Source organism: Eublepharis macularius, chromosome 7 (genome assembly GCF_028583425.1).
Source record: "Eublepharis macularius isolate TG4126 chromosome 7, MPM_Emac_v1.0, whole genome shotgun sequence".
Lineage (NCBI taxonomy): Eukaryota > Metazoa > Chordata > Lepidosauria > Squamata > Eublepharidae > Eublepharis > Eublepharis macularius.
Window position 1 is genome coordinate 44529350 of NC_072796.1, and position 23838 is coordinate 44553187.

At 39.4% G+C, this 23838-nt stretch overlaps 1 protein-coding gene across 4 annotated transcripts in view; it reads right to left on the minus strand.

Moving 5' to 3' along the window:
- Positions 1 to 4741: 4741 nt before the first annotated feature.
- The window catches only part of PRPF4B (pre-mRNA processing factor 4B), a 30626-nt gene continuing 11529 nt past the window's right edge, over positions 4742 to 23838 (minus strand). Inside the window, exons 4-19 of one of the 4 annotated variants that reach the window (XM_054984534.1) lie at positions 22858 to 23010; positions 20215 to 20296; positions 18424 to 18634; positions 17659 to 17732; positions 17018 to 17108; positions 15468 to 15615; positions 14235 to 14372; positions 13006 to 13159; positions 11525 to 11639; positions 10517 to 10668; positions 9528 to 9614; positions 8475 to 8570; positions 7799 to 7933; positions 6636 to 7273; positions 5808 to 5853; positions 4742 to 4923 (exon numbers count right to left, since the gene is read on the minus strand). In XM_054984534.1, the coding sequence (XP_054840509.1) occupies positions 7832 to 7933; positions 8475 to 8570; positions 9528 to 9614; positions 10517 to 10668; positions 11525 to 11639; positions 13006 to 13159; positions 14235 to 14372; positions 15468 to 15615; positions 17018 to 17108; positions 17659 to 17732; positions 18424 to 18634; positions 20215 to 20296; positions 22858 to 23010 (1603 nt within the window). In that variant the 3' untranslated portion in view covers positions 4742 to 4923; positions 5808 to 5853; positions 6636 to 7273; positions 7799 to 7831. Of the gene's footprint in view, positions 8571 to 9527; positions 9615 to 10516; positions 10669 to 11524; positions 11640 to 13005; positions 13160 to 14234; positions 14373 to 15467; positions 15616 to 17017; positions 17109 to 17658; positions 17733 to 18423; positions 18635 to 20214; positions 20297 to 22857; positions 23011 to 23838 lie in introns of all 4 variants that reach the window. The other 3 variants (XM_054984532.1, XM_054984533.1, XM_054984536.1) reach the window with 3 other exon arrangements.

A 23838-nucleotide genomic window follows, 5' to 3' on the forward strand; every position in this document is an offset into this window, starting at 1 on the left:
AGCATCCTGTCTTAGAGTGAACAACCAGTTACCCTGGGGGACCAAGAAACAGGGCATAGAGACAGTCTTTTGCTGCTGACTTCTAACACTTGGTTTCAGTGGTTCTACCTCTGGGTCTGGCCATTCTCTTTAGTCATTATGGCCAGCAGCCATTGGTGAACCTATCCTCCTTGAATCTGATCTGGCAAGGGTGATTGATGTCCCTTAGAAACTTCTGGGGACATCCACATATCTTATGCAGTAGAAAAAGACACACCATTATGGTGTTCTTCTAGACACTGAACAGATGGATTGCTTTGACACTGCCATTCATGAGGGATAGATGTTAGAAATGGAACACATATATTTGCCCACCATTAGGTGATTGCTGCTTTCGGTATAACCTGTTTAGCTGTGTGTGTGTTGGGGGGGGGGGAACCTTGCATAGTTGTGCTTAGACCATGGGGGTGGGGGTAGGGCTCTGTTTCAGGGTTTCAATTGTTCAGTATTGTGGGAGTGGGGGCACAGCTTTAACTTACAGTCTGAATGTAGGTGATAGAAGCAGCAAGTTCCCACATTTACGTTCGCATTGGGATCCATCCTCAGAAACAAATTCTATAGTAGTTACCACTGTTGAGGGGCAAATTATTCGAAAGCCTATAGGCATTCATGACAAAGCTAAAACTCAGGGTCCACTTAATTTATGTGAAACACACAGCTAAGTGTCGGAAACCAAATAAAAGGTTTGTTTCAGAGCCAAAGCAGCTTAAAAAGCAAGGTTTTTCACATTTGTCAGAAATTGAAGTACATGTATATGTTACTTTTAACCAGTAAAAATAGTTTTCATTCTCTTGCAAAGGATACTGGTAATAAGTGCTCACATTAAAATTGTAATTTGTTGAACACACACTGCAACCAATGGGTTTTTTTGCAATAGAATGAAATATACACACACACACACAAGCAAGGAACATGCGACTTGTGGGCAGCATCTCATTTTACCCTCCCACGATTTCCTCTTTCCATTTGCTGAAAGCCCCTATAGTCTTGTCTTCTGCTTCCTTCTGTCCTTAACGCCCACGAATAAACCTACCTTTTTACCTGTGTCCCCCTCTCTACGCTTTCTCCCAGCCATCCCCATGTCCTCACCTTTTTATGCTCCATTTTCTCCACTGTTTATTTCTCCCCACTTCAGCTATATTTATTTATACCCTGCCTGTCTCCGTAAGAGGGGCCCAAGGCAGCCTGCATTGTTCCCTCCTCCATTTGATCCTCACAACATTGTGAGGTAGGTTAGGCTAAGCATGTGTGACTAGACCAAGGTCACCCAATGAGTTTCCATGTCAGAGTAGGGATTCTAACCTGGGTCTCCCAGTCCCTGGTCTGAAACTCTTAAGCAACACACAACGCTGGCTTTTGTGGGGTGGCTACCGTTGAACAGTAAAAAAAACAGCTGGGACTAGGTGAGTCATGCAAGTCATCTCGTGGCTGCTGCTGCCAGGCCTGGCCCCATATTTCCTCAAAAGTCGAAACATCCCTGGAAAAGATCCTCCTCCTGCCCTTCACTGAAGGAAAAAAAAAAAAACAAAGCTCGCAATGCTGTTGTGGTTGCCTAACAACTGCCCCTAAGGGCATTCATTTTTAAAAGCTGCCACTCCTTGAATTTGGGGGATTTTTACACACACAGCCACCAGGTTTTTTAAATAAAGATTTCAGATTTTTCTGCATACTTGGGGCATTCTCAGGTTTATAGAAAAATCTGTCTTATCAGTCTATGGCTCCAGTCTCCAGATTTAAGTCTCCACAGATGGAAACCCATTGAGAATTAGATATGCTGATACAAAAAAACCATGGAAATAATTTTCAGTTAGCAAACATGTTGGTAATTCTGAGTCTGTGTGGTGACTTCAAAAGGCAGTTGGGAGTGCCAATAACTGAATGCTGCTGCATTTTAAAAACTCACCTAGAGAACCAGATGTTGGGGAGGAAAGGCTAGCTTGAATCACTCTCTCCAGTATCTAGTATTCTCTGAAGTGAAATGGAGACATCTGAAAGTAATACAATGTACTTATTATTTTGCACTCTTCTTGCTAGAGTAGATTGTAGGGAAATGCCATACGCCTCAGGATTCACACAGAAGTTACAGCAAATTGAGTCTGTACTCTGGTACATGTTCAAAATGCCTTTCCACAAGTTAACTGCTACAGGGGAAGCAGTCAGCTTCACAGGTACCATGTGATTCAGGGCCATGGATATGCAGTGCGCTCTAACTCAAGGAAGACAAATGGTTACCAGCCAACACCTCAGCCAGAGTTGTATGTTAGAGACATTTGGGAACCCACAGCTAGAAGGTATCTTTTCTTTTTGAAGAGATGAAACGACCCACAAGGGATCAGACAAGACATTATAAAATCTCTGGATATGGAGAAGAAACTCTCTTTTAAGATCTACTGTTCTGCTCTTAAAATATCCCATCAACATGATTAAAGCTACAGATGCCATCTTGAGCACGACTGAGGAATCGCCACTCTAGGAAACCGAAATGATGATTTCCAAACACTGTAACAATAGCCTACCCTTACTCTAACCATCTGATAGGTATGTGTAGCAGTAGAAAAAAGGATTTGTGGCAGTATCACTTTACATTTTGATCACTGATCAGATTGCTGTGTGCTTTATTAAACTTTATAATTTGAAAACATGTAGCCTGACCTCTGGACCCATCCTACACATTTTTCAGTCATGTTTATCAAGGAGTCTACCAGGCCCTTCATCCCCTGAAAATACAACTGACTCCTTGCAGTGTGAAGGAGAGCAGAAGAGGCACAGGGGTGGAGCCTTTAAGTGGCACCATGGTAGAGTGCTCAAGTGCTAGTCCTTCTGCAGGAGATACTTTTTAAAAGACTAGACAGTGGTAGAGAGAAGTAGGTAACACCGGATTAAGGGGAAGTGGAGCTTTTCCAGGCAAGATCCTGGGGCTGTTACAGACCTTCCCAAATTCCTACATGGGCAGAAACGTGGCTGTAAACAGTGAGGTGGATCCAACTATCCTCTAAGTGGCTCTTCCTCCAACAGAAGAGCCACTTAAGTTGGAGGAAGTCTCAAATGTAATAAATGAATAAATAAACTTTGCTCATTTGAGTGTTGGGACAGAGGTAGGATCCACACCAGTGTTTCCCTACAAGAGTAATATGAAAGTTTGTGAGTCTACATGAAGAGAAGTTGGGTTAAGACATCTCTTTAACCAATGTGTATATTTTGATGATGAAAACACAGGGAAACCGTAAAAAAAGTCATCCTACTCTGCTGCGACTCTGAGCCTCCCACAAATAGAAAATAGGATATTCGTTTCCAAATATCTCTAATCAAATCCCTTATCAGGCAAAAACTACAACACTTTCCAGAGACTTGAAAATAGCATTTTACAGAGCCACTCTACATGTAACAGCATCCCCAAGCCCACCAATGGGATGCCTCCACCATTTAAGAGATGAAAGCTGCGAAGGGATGGAGATGCTGCAGTCCTGAGATGAAAGCTGCAGTCCTGATCAGGACTGCAGCATGGTGAGAAGAGGCTCATGCTCCCCCCGCCCCCCCCATGCCATTTTCAAGCATCCAAACCCCTGGCATTTGGGCTCTTAAAAATGGTGCATGGGCAGGGGGAATAGCGCCCCCCCAGCAGTTGTAAGCAGAGGGAATTTCATCTTTAAAACAGCAGAGGTGTTCCTATGGTGGACATGGGGACACCATCACATCTAATGTGGCTCTCAAATTTCTGCTAGTAACTTAAATACTGGAAGAATGAGGGTTAGTAGAACAAAAACAAGAGTCTTGTAGTCCTTTAAAGATTAATATATTTATTGTAACATATGTTTTGAAGTAAAGCCCACTCCATCAGATACATGAAGTATCTTCAGATGGTATATAAGCATACACAAATACACAGAAAACAAGTTTGGAAACAATGAAATGAAAGAGGTTCTTCTATCTGTGTTACTAGAATGGAATAATGAGTGCAGCAATTTTCAGATAGGAAGCCTGTTTGATGATGAATCTTGAACCATTTTCTGTTAACTCAGTTTCTAAAGAGGCTGACATTTGTATAAAGCTTGCAAAAGGAAGTCTGACAGGGCATTTTCTTCCAGTCCCATGCTCTTCTTTCATGTAATTACCAGATATTGTTATGTATGAGTTTCATTTTATTAGTCATGCCAATTAAAAAGTCAATCCTCTGATAATAGGAAATTACTTGACAGTAAATATAAAAGAAAAGCACCTATAAAAAGCTAACTATTCATGATTACTTTGAATTAGCAACCACCTTGTGTTAACTCCTGCAAGATGGTTGACATGAAAGATTAACAATCATAGCATGACATAAAATGTGCATTTAAAAAAATATATTACGGTGGTCACAAGCCCCAAAGTGTCACAGAATGCACCTAAAATCTGGTCATTTTTGGATAGCAAGCCATTTGCTTAAGCAAAGGTAAAGTGCCCACATCAATTAGACAAATGAATTATCAACTCAGATTTGGAGCAAGAGGCAAAGATTAATTATTACTGTTTGGCTGCTCCTGAGGTGGTGGAGGTAGTGGTGGCTCCTTCACCAGAAGAAATCAATGTGCAAAGAAATAGTAAATCAATATTGTGACCTTCCTTTGAACCACCCACTAAATTGTCTGCATGTCTAATATTTTAAAGAATCCAGTACTTTTTAACTGAACAAACTTCATAAAAATTACAAATAAATGTTAACAGATGATTTTCAAAGCTATTTTATTATCATGAAGTGAACTACCACTTTACATTTTGATACAGAAGTTTACATTACAGCTTGCCAAAGATCTGAATTTCTGCATTCTGTATTTTCATAGACTGATCTGCCTCTTGAGCACAAGTCAATCCATGCAAATGTTTCTCAGAGGTTTTCTGCCACTTACCCTATACAGGAAGGGAAACAAATCATTAGCAAAGAAAAGTGAGAATTCCACATCAGATTTACCAAAATCATAAAAAAAACCATTTATGACATGTCAACCTACACTGCAGCACAAAACAATGATGAATATATGTGTACTAGAAAAGAATTCTAAAATTTATTTCCTAATCTGTTCCATCAGTATAAAAGAATATTTACTTGTCTGAAAACGACGATATGAAGGGCAAAGGAAATCTTTGTTTCTAGCTGTAATCCACTCAGTTTAAACAGAACTGTGTGTGTGTGTGGAGGGGAGACCACAGCACCTTCAGCCTTCTACCACATTCCTGGATTTGAACTATATTACACAGACCTAATTTAGATAGATTTATATATTGTCTCCACTGGCTTTCAGGCACATAACCACATAGCCAAACTGTGCTGTCAGAAAGAGCAAAAGGTCTGAAGAATCAAGGCCCAACCTGATACATCCACCAACAATATTAACATTTATTCTGCTGCCAAAGCATACACAATGTGAGCTCTGTAACAAATGAATGTTGCTCTATTTTGTACTTTTTTTTAAAGCACATTACTTGTCCTATTGGTATGTTTTTTCATAATATTGGTTGATCCTTGCCAAGGAGATAAAATATTGTAACGAAAGGTGAAAAAGGTGGTGTACTGTGCCTACCTCAATTTTATCACAACAAAAATCACATCACCCAGAAACAAAACGGACAACATTTTACATGTTCAAAAAATGCCACAACAGTACTATGCTAAGATCTGCCAGTGTGGCATGAGTGCAATGAAACCTCTATCTGAGTACTGTGAACTGGGGGAAAAAAAACTAGACATAACTAAAATGGAAGAATGTTTTTCATATCTTTTATAGAACAGAAACCTTTGTTCATGTCTTCTGGATGCCATCTTCTTCATTTGAGCTGCACCTACAACACAAAGAACAAGTAAACAAGCAACTTTGTTTTTCTTGAGAATGGTTTAAAAATTCTGTTGCCAAATGGCACGCTGCTGCTAGTGGAGTTGACATGACCAGCTTTTTTCACTATTTGTGAAACAGCGATATGAAACAATGATGGAGGCAGCAGAATTTTACATCTGTGTCAGACTGCCACCAGATGAGCAAGTTAGGCTGGAAGTGTCACCAAAGCACTGCACCACATTACTTTTGTGTGCAAACAACTATCAAGTAATCTACTTCTTCGAGTGTCAAAGCTGCATTCTGTCTCCTGCATGAACAAGAAACATTTTAAATAAGTTGAGAGAGAAATACATTTACTACTTTTAAAGAAACGTTAAACTGAAGAGGAGGAGACAAGGTAGAAGTTCAAAACAGGCAGGTAACATCACCTGCCATCTGTCTCCTTTGTGGTTTACTATGTTGCCATGGTGGAGAGCATCTCATGAGGAGCGCTCCACAAACAGCATGACTGACTGCACTAAACTGTGCATGTTAAAAGCAACTATGTGCCTAAATGGGTAAAAAGAAATCCCATTTAAATGACTATCACAAAGTATCTAGGACTGTGCTTTCATATAGTTGTGGAACGTACACAAAACGTACAAAAAGAAGGTGTTACATGAATTGTTTTTAACCCAAGAACTGGATAGGCAATCATGAATTGACTGATCTGGGGATCCTCACGATGAACAACAAACTACTGTTTACGTTGCTGCTAAATTTTTATCTACACATGCTGTCAGAAATAACCTTGTTAGGAAGGTGAAGTTGGTGTCTCAGCAAACCAGACCCCCTGGAGTAGGCGTTGAGTGGCCTGTGACTTGCCTTCCTTTGTCTCTCTCAGCACCATCAAAAAGGAAAAGTAAGAAAAACAGCACAAACATTAGTTAAAACCTGTATCCAGTCCCAAAGCTACAGGAATAAATTTCATTACAATGAAAACATCTGTAGAGTGCTGGGGGTATGGGGCTATTTATACTACGAAGTTGGTAATTAGTCTAATATTTTCAAAGGATTGTATCTTTTAGTAATCGATTTAATTAATGGACTATCAAAAATGAAAGATTTCTTCTTACAGATTACCTGAATCGGCAACACTGGAGACAAAAAAAAATCTTTTAAAAATGGCTACCAATGCCTTGTTCACAAAAGACTTTATTATCTAATGATGCATACTGAAAACATACAGAAATCTGCATGGTCCACTTTACATGCAGCAGAACAATCTTCACTTCACAATAAGTGAATGTCAACTGTTTTATGCAAGAGACAACACTTTAAAGTCACATTTCTTAAAGAAAGCTTCATTTACAAAAGAAATAAAAGGTAAAGAAGCAATTACCGCTTTTAAAAAGCAGCTGCTTTGTTCAAGAGTGGAAGGTTTATGCCTGTATTGAAAGACAACATGATCACAAATAATGAAAACAATGAACAAATTAAAAACACCTTTAGCATAAAGCAGTACACTTTCAAATGACATACAAATAGCTAAAAAGTTCATTACGATGTTTTCTATCTGGCCATGAGATAAGGACTTCCGGAATCGGAGTTCGATATTTGTTGTTAATAAATGAAAACTCTTCTCTAAGCTCTGAGTCTATGCCATAGTGAACTGTATTTAACAAAATGTATACAAATTCTATATATATAGCAAGTTGATTTTTTAAAAATGAAGGTAATAAACAGTACACTGAAGGCGCTCTCTCCATCAAGTGCACCCCCCGCCAATTTTTTTTAAATGTAATGATCGAACAGAAGTGGGAAGTATGCCACAGTTGTAATGCCATAAAACAAAAACAAGGTTGTTTATCAAACATGCAGGGAATTCTGCTACAAAGCTATTGACCCTCATTTGTCAGTTGTCCCAGTACAGTAACATCGTAAACACCAGTGATGTTGATGGTTTAGCTTACCTTCAGTGTACTGAAAGTTGTACACAACCTGCTTTAAAAGAGGAGACCATTTCTGCGGGCAGGCTCAAGAAGGAATAGACCCCCTTCGGCACTGACTACACCAAGGGCATGCTGCTGTGGCCTGCACGCACACACCTAGGAAAATGTAATATAAACAGCATTTACGCTGGCCATTTTTCCAGAGACAAAAATGAAGCCAAATCTGCTAAAAACCAAAATCAACCACCCAGTCTTACTGATCTTTCGTAACAGATGTTCTGTTTTATATAATGTTTGTGTGTGTCTGTGTTTTATAGGAACTGCAACCATATACATTAGCATTGTACTTCTGTGCAGTCTTGGCAATTAAAACAGTTCTACAGTGAAAAATCTTCACATAAGAGACAAACAGAATTACTCTAACATTTCTAAAAGAAATATCAGCCTTGGTGTTAATTCAAATATACCATTCTTCCTCAACGCTGCAGGGAAATTATTTATATGTTTTATATACACTTATAAACTGTTGTGAAATTTCACCAGTCTTTGTATATTAACTACTCAAACCCTTTGAACTTCTTCACTGTATTTAAATTTTCTCCTGGATGAAGGCATGCTGCAGAGCCTGGTTGATACTAATCCGTTTAGCTGGGTCTAACATAAGGATCTGGTCCAACAAGTCCTTCAGCTGGTGAACCTTTTTACGCTGGTCTTCAGGGAGGCGCTGGCACCCAATTAAATCTGCTAGAAGATCCTTGGTTGGGTTAATGGTGCTCATGACAGTTACTTTTTCCTACAAAGACAATGGAATCAAGCACTTAATTTCCAAATGACTACGAACATTAACAGATTACATGGATTTCTAGTTAGTGGTAGAACCCTCCCATTATTTTCATGGGACACAGCTCATTTAAGAACCAAATGTTATTTCTATGCTATATTTTATAGCCCCCATGTAGAGAATTATGAGATCATACTGAGTTCAGCCTGCTCCACTCGCCCATCACCCCACCCTAACTGCTGATGGATGCCCTGCCTTGAACTTCATCTCACTGCCTTTCACAATACCAAACTGCTATTTTGTGTGTATGCATGTATGGGTGTGGAAGAATTACACCCCAATGCTCTTCTGGGCAGAATGTTAAGGGGTTCAGTGGGCTGAAACAGGAAGAAACTGGTGGAAGAGTCCCAATCCATGAGCTCCACTCCTCTCACAATACTTCAGATCCAATCCAGGTTTGTTTTTATTCCGTCTTAATGTAAAGAGTCTGCAGCTCTAGAGACAGAATGGAAACCCAGCTGGAGAGAATTTATAACTAGTGACCAGGTAGCTGGTTAACTGCAAGCCTGACAGTGTGCTCTAATCAATACACACCCCAGCTTTTTGCATATTCAATAAGACTGATCTGTGTGGAGAATGCATTTCGCAACAACGCTGCAATATTAGCACATTTGATTACTCCACTAAATTAATTCCCTGTTACATAATTAAATACAAGAACCTTTATGTGTGTAGTCTTCTCTGTATTGGAATCTGCACCAAATTATAGGAAAAACATGTCACTTCTGCCTACTGATCCTTCAGCTTAATGCATGTCAATGATTTTAAGAAGCATGTGCTCCAAAGCCAGCACTTCACACTAATAGTTATAACCTCTTAACTGAACAACAAAAGAGGCAATAATACAGAAATTTCAATTCTATATGCAAAAAGGTATGAAACATTTCCCACAAAGTAGTTCAGACTTACCCTTTCTGTTACTTTATCTACCTCTATATACATAAAGTTGAGATTTTGATCGAAGTGTTGATCTTTGAACACACCTTTTCGGATCATCTGCCAATAAAAAGTTCACAAATGTACTCTCTTAAATTTACAGCTACATAAGAGTAAATATTGAAGTGTAACCCCAAGAGGAAACCTACTGACTTCAATGCAATGCTAATTTAGTAAACAGATAAATGAAGTGCAATTTCTTCTATTTGATTAGATCTGTACCCTCTCCTAACTTGAAAAAATTCATATAACATTATAAATCATGAACATGACAGGATGTTGCAAGAAAATTAAACTAACAGAACAGAGGGATGATTTTCACTATTTCCCCCCTTCCCTGCTGCCGACTTCCAACACTCTGAGCCGCCAGTGTTATGCCTGGGAGGTAACCTGCTACCAGGAGCAACATTTCAGGAATAACTTCAAGCTGCAACGAGAGAAAAGAGGCAGGGAAGTCCCATCTTGCTGGTGGAAATCCCTTTTGTCAGTAGAGATTTACTGCAGGATCCAAGCAATGAGGTGCTATAATAAAATAGCTCTGTAATACCAAAAGAATCAAAACAAGCCTGTATCAAAAGCCTCACATAATTCCAAAAATCACCTAGGATTATTATTTATTGCATTTCTAGCCTGGCTTTCTTCCATAGAACTGAGCACAGCTTACGTAGGGTTCCCAGGAGTTTTCTCATCCAGGCACAGACCTGTTTAGCTTCAGCAAGGCTGTTGCGTCATGTGCCTTCAGACTATAACCTGGGACCCAAAGAACAGTTGTGGGGGGGGGGGGGAGTTTTACAGTAAAAAATAGGGGGTTTTTTTTGCTTTGAAGAGAAGGTATAGATAACAGTTACTAGTTAATTTCACTGGAATTGTCAGAATGTGTCCAGAGCATTGTGCTGATTTCTACAAAAGGAGGGAAAATGCTAAAACACGGCTCCTTTGTTTTAAGCGCTTTATATCTTTACCTTGTTTGGCATCTTTCCTTTGAGGTCCATAGCAAGCTTCAACATATGGTTATTGGTTTTCCCAGGAAACAAGATTTTTCCTGTGTAAAGTTCATACAATGTACAGCCTACAGACCACATATCTATACCGTAGTCATAGATTTTCCCTATAACTGAAGGAGGAAAACAGTTTCAGAGTTAAACCACTATCTAACAGATACTGAAACTAAAGGTCACTTACATTTCTAGGATAAGTGAGCAACAACAACAACAGAGAATAAATTAATTACAGTATCTAGGCCACTGAAGAAAGGTGAGTGCATTAGTTAACTCTAACCATAATTTATGCCCTTCTCATCCTCAGGAATCTGCTGATGCTGCATGATGCTATATCTACAGCTTTATCTTTTATCCTATCAGCTGTGAAACAGGGTGTTTGGGAAGTAGACGGGGCAGTGGTTAGGCACTACAGGAAGTATATGGTGCAGAAACATATACTGCACCATTCATTAGACAGTATTTCAAGCAGCCATGTCTAACTGTCCATTCTGTTATAAAAGGCCAAGTCTTGGTAATCCTATGATCACACATACAGACATTCCACACACAACTCCATCACTGATAAACAGAGGGGTGAGCTGATGAAAGAGGAGGAAGCAGTGGTATCAGAGAAGAAAAAGGAGTGGGTGGTGGCAAGGGCCTGGGTGAAGGAGAAAGCAGGGGATGGGCGGCAATAAGAGGACAAGAGAAAGCAAGCGTGAGGGGAAGTTGTGAATGGCACTCACCCTCCCACTCAGCTGTAGCCTGTCTTTATGTTCACATTTCCGAACACATTCCCACCATTTGGCGGGCATCTCACATTAGTTAACTAGATAATTATAAAAATCTAATTAAGCACCAAGAAATGTTATCAGGTATAAAATTTCCATTTTTACAGTTAAAATATACACTTATCTGCTTCATAAATGTGTAAACATTACTATAATTACAAAACTTGAATGCAAACAAGAGCATCTCAGATTAACTTACTAATTTCAGGAGCGCGATAAAATCGACTGACAAGGTATGGTGTGATGTCATTATCAGCTACATGTGAAGCTGATCCAAAGTCACAAAGCTTTAGTATGGTTTTAGATTCATTCACCTAAAAAATATTTTATTTCAAGTCATGGACTACAGCAGCAAATGTTGATGGTATGCATACTAACAACCAGTTCATAAGAGTAGTACCAAATATTCTGCAAGCATTTCAGCATGTTTGAATGTGTGCAGTATATATTTAAACTTGATTATATTTGAAAGAAAGAACATGGTATTCAGAGATAGTGTACCTCTTGATACCAGCTTCTGGACAGAAACAATACAGTTTTCATGACCTGCCTGTAAGCTTCAAAAGAACTCTTTGGCTACCCACAGTTGGAAACCATATGGTGGCCTAAAGGGACCATTTGGTCTGATGCAACAGGACTGTTTTTATGCTTTTAGCATTTTCTATAAATAGAAATCTCAAAAATATTGTAATGGATTCAATCATTTTCTATGGTAAAGCAGTTACCATACAGTAATTGCTTCTAGCAGCTTTGACACAACTATCAGTGGTTTAGTTAAAACATACTTTAGGTGTTATGTGAACAAGCATTTAAGGAGCCTAGGAATCACTTACACAGATCTTCCCCCATGCACATACCATGAACTTTTCAGGTTTTTAGTAACTCATACTTTGCCTTTACGTCTGAGCTATGGTTTATGCTAGCTCTGCAAAGCAGAATTCTCAACCAAGAACAAACCAGAGTGTGGAATCCTGGTTTGCAAAGCTAGCACAAAACAGTTTGATAGTTTGTTTGAACATAAATGCAAGCAAGAGTTTGCAAAAAAAATCTGGAAATTACTAGGTGACAATTCACAAACAGAAGAGGAAGCTAGGAGAGGAAGAGGAAGCAAGTGAACCCAAAGCTTCTTAGATCTGATCATTAGTGCCAAAACCCTGGTTAGGCATTACAGTTGAACCTTTCCAGTGTATAAACCTGCCTGCAGTTAAGGCACATCATTATTTTGCCACTTTGAAAACCTAGAGAGGTTTTTTCCCTTGTGTTTTTGAAACTTTCAATATCTATTACTTTTTTTCTCACATGCACTGGTATTTTAGGGAGTAAAACAGGGCAACTCTGGAGGCATTTGGACAGACACTGTAAATAATAATAATAATAAATAATATATACTACCGTTCAGGACAACTTAATACCCACTCTGAGCCGTTTACAAAGTATGTTATTATTATCCCCACAACAAAACACCCTGTGAGGTGGGTGGGGCTGAGAGAGCTCCTAGAAGCTGTGGCTGACCCAAGGTCACCCAGCCGGCTTCAAGTGGAGGAGTGGGGAATCAAACCCAGTTCTCCAGATTAGAGTCCTGCACTCTTAACCACTACACCAAACTGGCTCTCAAATACACACTACTGTATGTTGCTTTCAAAAACTCTATTTAGAGTGTTGTAACTAAATACTGCTTACCAAAATATTGTCTGGTTTGATATCTGCATGCAAGATGTTGCATCTTTTCAGAAGTTTTAATGCCAGAAATAGCTGCTGACTGTAGGATCGTACAGCTTTAATATGGAGACCAACGTCCTTTCCATACTTCTTCAGAACCTCTCGCAAATTCATACTTTTAAATGTTGGAAACAGACAAAAGAAGAAGAAAAAGAAAGGGGGGGGGAAACATAAACCAGGGCTCAACATATATTAAATATATGGTGGTTTAGATTCCTTTCAGCAAAAAAAAAATTATGAGATGAAGACTCCTCACAGTGGAACCCAATAGGAACTAACCCAATATATAACATTATAAACATTATAAATATTAATGCATGAGACATTCATTACTAATTAGGATAATGTCCTTTGAAAAATACTGACTTGAAAAAACATTTTAAACAAATTTCAGACCTCAAACTACTTATAATAGACCAATAAAAAGAAAAGTTGATTACTGGCGGGATCTGTATAAAAATCTAACAGCTGAATAGCAGATTTTGGAATCTAATTTGCTTTAACAACTCTATGATTGTTTTTCAGGAATTGCACAGTATTAGCATTTATCCAAACAGAACCTCAAATACAATAGGAATGAACCAGAGTTTTAAGAATACAAAGCATTCTTTCCAATATGGAGAACTGCCTCTGTATTGGCAAAAGGAAGATTATGTACAAATTTCCCACTGAGTATCAGAATCTAACTTTTTTCTACTTGAAAACACAAGGCCTGATTTTACCTTCTGTATCAAAACTTAACCCAATTTCAAATAAAATATTCTCATCACTTTTAATTTTCCAACTCCATGTGTACATGGAATTTTTGATAAAAAATGTGTGTGTGTAAAATTTAACTGTTTAAAAAACTCCAGAATCTTCATCCAAACAAAATGCAATAGTTCACATAGTCTATTATTTATGTTTACAAAAAATATTATATTGTATTGGCCATGAACTTGACAATAGTCTTCTTTAGCAGACCTTGGGATTATTCTCAGTTTTGAGAGGTGAGATCATTTTACTTATATTCTCCCAGTATACTATTTCAGAATACAGAGAAAGAGTATTGCTCATTCTCATATTTGCTGAAGATTAATTTTTGAAACACCTGAGGAAAGAGTAATTTAGGGGAGAAATGGGCAATAAGTTTAACAAGATTATTTTTGGTTATTTTAAATAATACTTTAAATCTACTTATCAGGGCTCACCTGAGTGGTTCAAATACCAGACAAAGGTGCTGCTTGTGATAAAAATGCCGGAACAATCGCAAACAATGAAACTTGTCATCTGGGTCTGCATCATTGAGTTTTTTCAAAAATTCTAATTCTTTTAAACCAGTTTTCTGCCTGAAAAGAGATTTACTTACTGTAAAAATGCAGAAACATAACGGAGGAAGTAGCAGTAACAGTATTATTAAAGCTAAAAGGAACCACACAGCCTGAAATTAATAGCTAGCTACCACTAGCAGATGACAGAATATTCTGAGGACATGGTAAAGCAGAACTCAGCAAACAAGGATGAAAGCAGAACTGTGGAAAATGAGAATACCGATATAGTTATTTTATGAGCAGTTTCCAATTTGTAACAGCAACTGAAACCAAATACAGGACCAGAACTTGCACCACATTTTGCAGGACTGTGGTAGATTATGGAGCACCATGTTAAGGACATCAGGAGTGTGCAGCAACAATGATGGAATATACTAGTGCCAGAACCCGTTGTGTCTTAATACAACGGGCTCTAGCAGGGAGCCCCTGCCCAGGTCAGCTGGGCAGGGGGAAGGTGGAGGTTTGCCCGCCTTCTCTCTGCCCAGCTGAAGCAGGCTCCGTTGCGCCCCTTTGCCTGCAGATCAGCTGGGCAGAGGGAAGGCGGCCACCTTCTCTCTGCCCAGCTGAAGAGGGCTCTGCTGCGCCCCTTTGTCCCACAGATCAGCTCCTAAGAAAGTGCAGGGTGCGCCGTTGGGGGGGGGGGGAGGCACCCTGGCGGGCTCCTGCACCTGGCAGCAGCCTGTGCTGGCCCCACTGGAGCTAGATCGGGCTGCTGCAGGAGCAAAGCACCACTGGGGGACACTGCAGGCCAGGCTGCTGCAGGCCGCCTCGCATTGCAGTGGACCAGGCAGCCCCATGCTTCAGTGGGCCGCTGGGAAGCAGCAGGCCGCTGGGCCATAGATCCCTTCATCTTACTCTTTCTTCCATCTCTTTCCAGCTCAGACAGCTCCAGATTAGTTCCCATTCAAGTGTCACACAAATTTATGAGAAAATAACAACAAAGGAGGAAAGGAAACATACAGTCCTGCAATTTTACAGTCCTGCCCCACCCAAATGCTTTCTGTATAGCAATATGTGCCTTTGATCATAAAGCTGTCCCTGGAAAATTACTATGAGCTCAGCAGCTGGCTCATTAGAACTTAGGACACATTTAAAAAAGCCTTCTTTACTTACATAAGCTCATTGTTCCTGATGATTTTGACAGCCACTTCTTGATTTGCTCTTGCCATATCTCTGGCCCTCACCACATTACTGAAAACTCCCTGCCCAGTGTAACCATATACATTGTAACGTTTATCTAGAACTTCACCAATGTTAACACCTACAAAGGAGGAAAAAAACTTACTTTAGAAGAAATTTGCAGTAACACATTTGGCAGTGGAAGAATTAATAATGGAAAGCTTCCTCATACACAAATAACTATACATATAACAGGGATCTCCAACAGAGATAGCTCTCATACATCCCCTAGAAAATCCAGATATATTATGAAAAGACTTGCAATAGGTTTTTTTAAAAAAAGCTTTTATTTCATATGATTTTCCCCTCTGCAGCCTAGCTGACAGCTTCATTTTTGGTGCTCTTCTTACTTCATGCCGTTTCAAGGACAGAACAAATCTTGGTACCAAGTGTGTCCGTGTAGTTCAGAGGGAAGTAGCTCAGGATATTTTCATTACTCAGTAGTAGCTCTCGTTTAAGAAAAGGTTAGTAATCCCAAAAAAGAGTGTTACTACCTACCATGGACTGCCTACTGCAGCAAGCACAGCTCACTGGCAGAATTTCTAATTCTATTCCATTGGGTTAATGATCCTCAGTATGAGAGAGAGATGATGGGGAAGTCTACTGAAATTGCATGTTCTATCCCCTCTCTCACTAACTGTAGATAAAATGTAAATCTTTTTATCTAATTCTGAACATTGCCCTAGAATATAAATAAAAAAGTCCGCACAAATGTAAAGAGAGGGGCAATGTTTCTCCAAACCCAAGGGGACCTCAAGATTTGCAGAAAAATCTGAAAAGCTAAATTAAAAAAAAAACTTAAAGCTGGGGAAGCTGTGTTTGAGCTTGCAGAAACACTGCAACTTCAACAAAAAGCAGACATTTAAAAAACAGTAAGATTGGTGGAGAGGAGATGGCAGGGGAAGGAGAGGAGGACTTTTCCTGTACCATGACTTCTCACAGGTCTACCCTTTGTAGCAGTCATAGCTGGAGCTCTTTAGCCCTCCAAGGATGGCTGCAAAATTGGGAACAGACCCACCTTTGCAGCCACCCTATAGGATTAGAGGGCAGTAACTACTGGGGAAATCCCAGACAGTATTCTTTTATAATCTCATTCTTCAGGTTTCAGTTGTATGGAGAATGCTCTTGTCTATTTCCAGAAAAAGACTGAAAGAATGTCAGCTACACAGGAGCCACACACCTCAACAGCAGATGATATTACCCCATGTTATTTCAGTTGTGATTGTTAGAATTGTGGATTTTACTGGTTAGTTGACTGCTATACTATTTTACTGCACATGTGCTGCAGTCTACCCTAAATGCCCTATAGAATCCTGTGGTGGAATACAAATTTAAAAATTCAATCACACATTTGCTAATACTCTATCTTTAGAAGATGCCATGATGTTATCAGGTTTTTCTGCTGGTCCTTTAAACACAATTTCTTTCATTTAAAAATTGTACTCCAGAAGATAACATAAAGGAATTGTGGTAGTCGCACTCACGATAATATCCTTCAGCATCAGTCCAGTTATCCCTGAGGTTAGGGTTTTCTTTGAAGTCTTTTCCAATGCCAGCAGCCCTAAGGCGTGCACTCTGAAAGAAAGGATTTAGCTTTATTCTTCATGTTCCACATCATTAAATAACTGATGTTGCTTAATGCTTACTTGTGGAACTGAAGATCACAATAGTAGAGGCATTTAAAATACAAAACAGAAATATAATGCAATTAATTATTTTTAAATACTAATTAAGCAAATCTGTATTAGTTGACAAACTGTGCTTTATTCATCAATGTACTTTAATTCTATTGTGAAAAGGAGTCTTATCTACAACAAGAGATACAATTCGAGAGGCGAGTAGGAGCCGTAGGCCACAAAAGGGGAAAAAATTAAGTGTATTTCTGACAATATACAAAATGTACATCTCCAACAGTTACAATCAACTTCAGTGCACCTCCAAATACTTAGTTCAACTGAATGCTATGCAGAAAAAGTGGAATAATTCTTAGAAAGAATCAATGTATCAGAAATCTATTTAGTGACTTTTAACAAGTTTCTAATAGATAGTTCTTTCTAATTTTTTTTGGCAAATATAAACATTTTATGAACACTATGGCTAAAATGTATTTTGAGAAACTACGTACATCAAAATATGCAGCAAACATATCATCTGATTCTGTGAACATGTCAGGTGCTGTGAGTTTCTTCTGAGATGAACCTTTAAAACAGTTTATATTATTAATATTAAATAGAATGAGAACCAAAACAAGTAGCATAAACAAACTTGCACAGACTAAACTTTTATATGAGCTTTACCTGTCAATATTACCAACTCTAACTGCAATCCAACCTACAACTATGTCTGTGCTCAAGATCCTACGATTTCACGGAACAAATGTGTAACAGTGAGGTTAACAGAAACAGAAATTTCCTGTTTTTTTAATTCCATAGTAATTGGGGCTCCCTACTAATACTAAATACTTGCATTCTTCCTGCCCATCATACTTTTATAGAGATCCTGCAACATTACCATGTACCAGGGTTTGCAATGCTACACAGACACACTGCTACATACACAACACTATAAAACTCTTACATGCAAAGTATAAAATCTCATTATCCTAAGAACAGTACAGAAATGTTTTGAACTATGACAGTTTGTTCAGTCAGCTTGAAAATGTAAGAGATGTGCCTTATTTTCTGGTGACTCAGCAAGCTAAGAATTCAATTAATTCAAGCTAAGCTTAATTGAATTAAGCTTCTACAAATGACAAATAACTTATGCAATCTTTCATAGTGTTTTCAACACCAGGACACTAACATTTAATCATAGCTATCTTGTTTCTGTCACACATATCTTTTGTTGCATCATTCTTTCAGAACTACACAGCAGTACTAGACATTCTTACCATTATTTTGCTCAACAGTCATGAGGTTGTGCTTGGCCTTCACTGAGGCCTCAAAAGTGTCCATATTTTCCCGCTCGTACTCTTTAACATCTGCAGCTACCCGTTCTAGAATGTCATCAGGTGAGTTTGAGCGACTTCGAGTACTGCTCTGAGGACTGCTAGGTTCAGATGGCACAGACATGTTACTGTCTTCAGCTAAGTACTTGTATTTCTGCAAAAAACAAAAAATATCTTTATCATGGTATTGATATATTCTGTAACTTCTAAAATATTGTATATCAAACTGCTGCCGAACAACTCAATCCTCTGAATGCCAGCAGAGGGCTACTGCTGAATCATCACTTCCAGTAGTTAATGCAAGACTTTAAGCATGCTGCTGACCACAAACAGCCTAGCATTTACTATCTGGACTCTTTTCAATGTGTTCCCTAGTCTGCTCCTTTCATGTTGCGGTTCTGTTCACACATGAGAATCAATGGTTGGAAGTTTGTGGTGGTAATAAAATCTGTCAAAAAGTTGAACTGATAGCTTCTGGAATCACATGACCATGCTTCATGAGAATGTTCTGACCCGATGGGATGAGTGTTGTAGCAGTCCTAACATGGATAGGATTGTCTTTAGCATCACCCACTCTCTTGTCCTTATTCTTTTCAAAGACCACAACCAGTGATAGCTAGCCAAATTTCACTGGTTTCATTAACATAACCAGGTACAAAATTGCAGCATACAAGAATGAACTATTTTAGAATCTGCAGAACAGAGACAAAAGAAAAGAGTTACCTATCATCTGGTACATCAAGGATGGGCAGAAGGTCATGTATAAATGTCCAGTCACTTTGCAAGCAATTATAAACAGCTCTCCGCCCCTTCTCCAGTGCTGCTCTAATCACTTTCTTCTTATCCTTCCCTTTAAAGCTACCACAGTAGTCTCTCTCCTCTGCCTCTTTCAGAAAGGGGCACATGCACACACACCTTTGCACTGGATCGGGAAGTGACATCAGCAGCATACTTTCCCCCTCTGCCTCTTCTCCTTTTCACATCCACCACACACTCTTGCTTTAGATGGGAAACGAACATGCTACTGACCCTTTCTCCTGCCTCAAAGCTACTAGTCTCTTCCAGGGAAAACACAGAGATGACCATATATTTTTCCCCTGTAGGGCAAGTTACAGTTTAGGGTGCTGATGGTAGTTTGCTTTGGAAAAACAGCAGAGGAAAGTTTTCCATACCTAAGCACTATAGCTCAGAACTGCTATAATTTTTGTACAAGTTGCCATTTTGTGACTATCTCCATCCACTGCACTGCCACTGTGTGACTGATAGCTGCCAAGGTTGGGGGGGGGGGGGGAGTCGCTCCCAGAAACGTCTGTCCTGCCCTGTGATACACCACTTAAGGAATTTAATTTACACATATATTCATATAAACAAAGCTAACCTCCACAACCACTTACAAATGTGCTACTAATTTTATATAAACAAATATTTTAAAAGCTAACTAACATCAATCTGTGCAATATTTTTATTAGGCATTTAGAAATCTAAAGAATCTGATGGGTCTTGTGCTATGGTGACAGCTGCTGCCAAAAGCTTTTTTTTTAAAAAAAATACTCAGCCAATCAGATCTCCAGTGGCCAATCAGAAGCCCTGCCCACTTTCTAAAAACACTTTGTGAGCACCAGAAAATTTGTTCATAGGCACCACACTGGGGACCCTGACGTAGATAATAATGTTTTTACTATATTTACTGAGAGGAAAATCAGACTTGTTTATGAATAGAAAGGTAAGCACTACCTGCACAATAGCTTGCCTCTGTAACCTTCTCTGTTCTATAAGAGCTTCTTCATCTTCTTCTTCAACATCAAAGTCTTCAAGGCTATTAAAATGTAATGACAGACATATTCTGTTTTAATCTGGGAATTTGTATTTTAATAACCTAACAATACTCAAAAGACTTCTTTTTCTCCAATATGCCATTTGAGCATGCCACTAGTTTATTTGTGAAGAAAAGAAATTAGTAATCCTTTCTGAATTTTTTCAACAAGTCTCCACATGACAAATTTTATTTGTTCCCAAAATTTGGACACTTTCTACATTTTGTTTCATAATCAAGAGACATATTACCCTGAGTTTTATAAATTCAATAGGCAAAATGTAGACACTGAGCCAGTTTATGAGGCATCTGTATGCTAAAGAAAAGCACTGATTGCTAAAGAAAAGCACTTCTCCCCCCTAAAAGCACCTCAGTATTTAGCCGCAGAGAATATCTTAAAATATGTCAAAGGCCCAAAGTATGTTTCTAAATCTAATGATTCTGAAGGTTAACCTCAAGACAAGATAATGTGATTTAATACAAAACTTCATGACCACAACAGTTGATGGTAACCATCAGCTAGCAAGACAGATTTGTCGTATGATATTTCATTAAAATTGCTGGAATTGTTTTCTTAAAACAGAATAAAGCGTGAGCTCAGGATTCGTATCTTAATGACATGAAACTGTGAAGCCTACTAATTAACATCCCCTAACTAAACAAATTTATTTGGAAATACTGTAACAGCTGTGTTACCCAGTGCTTTGTTATCCACACAATTCAGTTAGATAGTACCTGTCAAAGAAAGCACTATGTCTGGGGGCAGAAGTCACACCTCCACGTTTACCAATAGAGGTGTGCGATGTGAGTTCACGAACTGGAAAAAAAGATGGCTTTATGCTGATTTGGCATAATTCAGCTATGCTGGTTCCCCAGGCTGAACCCTGGATGGGATCCGGGCACTCAGACTTGCTGGGTTGGATTATTTGGCCATAGGCAGCCACCACAAAGACAGAGCAACAGCAGCAGTGAGAGGGCGTAAATGAAGCCAAATTCCACATTGATGCAGAAGAGCATGGCAGGGCGGAGGAGGTGGCAGCAGGGAGAATGAATTTACATCCCAGTCTGCCCCCCCCCCGAGCTCCAAAATAGCTCATACAAGCCACCACTGCTAGCCACCTTTTAAACTCTGGCTTGGCAAGCCTCACCCCCTCCTCACTTCAGTAAAGGGATTCTCTGGCTTGATATTGGGATTCTCAGGTTTGACAAGAAACTTACAAGGGAGTTACATCGAATCAAAGAATCCCAAGCAAGGAGAGGGGAAGCTACAGAGTTTAAAAGGCTTGGAAATGTTTCCTCTATAGGAAACAACAGAGAGTGGCTGGGGGCAACTTATTCAGGGGCCCACAAAACTGGACCCCAGTGTCCAATTCTCCTGAAATTTGGTGGGGGGTCTTCAGTGGACAGTCAGGAGTAAATTCCCTGCAAATTTGGTGGAGACTGCTTTAAAATGTTTCCCAGCCCCCTGGATATTATTCCCCATAGGGAATAATAGACAGTTTAAATCCAGGATTCTCTAACCCATTTCAGAGAATCTGACTCAAGATTTAAGGGACTCTGGACTTTTTTCTGATCCTTGAAACCAGGATCCAGATTCCCCAGATTTTTTTTTAGTATACACACTTAGTTACTATTCACTGCAGAGAGGAGGAAGACTGACTCAGTGCCTGAGGGGTACACCATGGCCACTTTGCTCTCACCCCGAGTACTGAAACTCCCAGAAAGGGCAAAGAACAAGCTAGGCCTTTTGCAGTCATTGCTGTTTGCAGTGAGGATTGCTGTAAACTCAGCACTGGTGGAGAGTAATGGGAATGGCTAGGCACAAGCTAAGCCAGCCCAAGGTGAGCAGCAAACACAGCTCACCAGGTATGATGAAATACATGTCCAGCACTTGCACGTTAGAGAGGAAGCCCGCTGCTCACCTGGAAGTAAAGCTGGCAAGAGCAAGCAAGGAGGTGAGCTTGGGGAACCAAAGTGACTTACATAATTCTCTTTTCCTCCATTTTATCCTCACAACAACCCGGTGAGGCATGTTAGGCTAAGAGTGTGTGGCTGATCCAAAGTCACCCAGCAAGTTTCAGTGGCAGAGTTGGGATTCAAACTGGGGTGTTCCAGATCCTAGTCTGACATTCTAACCACTATACCACACTGATTTGTAGAACTCTCATTGATAGCTTGCTTGGATTTTGGATCCACATAGGGACCAGAACTTCAAAAAACACTCATAGCACTTTCTATCAGGCTTGACTCAAGAGTTGACTCACCCTGTCTGTGGTACTTTATTGTAAACATATAGATCAATCATTAAAGCATTTAAACTCTGTGTGTGTGTGTGTGTGTGTGTGTGTGTGTGTGTGTGTGTGTGTGTGTGTGTGTGTGTGTGTGTGTGTCTCTCTCTCTCTCTCTCTCTCTCTCTCTCTCTATATATATATATATATATATCCTCCAATATGAAAATACTGCTGGGTTTAGAAAAGAATACTTAAATTAATTACAAGTATTTGCTTATAGGACTGTACTTTTATGAGACATCATCAAGTTAAGCATTTAAATTCAAATCTTACTTTTCATCCGAAGAAGAATCTTGCTCAACCTTCATCCCTTCAGAAAGACTTCCTTTAAATTTATCTTCTATTTTGCTCCTACTCCTCCGTCTATGGCCACCTCGTGACCTGGATCTCCTCCTAAGACGAGATCTACTCCGTCGACCTCTATCTCTAAAAAGTGAGAATAATATATATCTTTCATATAACCTATCATACTTTCTTTTATTTGACAATATTATTTAAAAAAATTTCCTTGTTCCATCTTGTGGTAAAATGTTTAGCGAAGGGCTTATCTACTACTAGCACAACAACTATGATAGAAGATGCTAGAAGAACACTAGTTTTCTGACAAGACAGAATTCCTATTGTGGATGCTAATAAAGTATTGCCAACAGAAACTTAGCATAAATATAATAAACACAGATACTGCATAATACAGTGGTCTTCAACACAGGGGATGGGACCCTCAAGTGAGTCACAAAGTCCCACCTGCTGGATTTTGAGTCACTGCAAAGCTATCTTTTTCCTGTTTTACGGCAGGATAGACTTTTAACACAAATGCAGAGACAGCAAGGGAACCCAGTTTCTTCTCCTTGCCCACATGGAGAGGAGCAACAGAACACTGAAAAAAGGTCACTCAACAGAGAAGATAATTCCTTTTTAGCACAAGTTCAGAGACCAGAGCCACTTTCCCACAAATGCTGTCCCTGGTGTTCTCGTCCTCTGCCTGATCATTCCTTGCCCCCACCAGCCAGTCTTCCAATGTTCCAAGAGTACTCCCCCACCAGTGAAGTTACAACTCTGGTTCCTGCTCTTCCCGCCACATGACTCAATCAGTTGTGATTTCCTGTCACATTTGCAGCTCAATGAGTTCCATGCTGTTGCCTAGATGTTAAAGGTGCCTCTTGAAAATCTGAAGACTACTAGCACAGTATGTAACTTTGAAGGAAAGGTTTAAAAATAGTATTAGATAATATACAATGTTTATTTCTACTTACA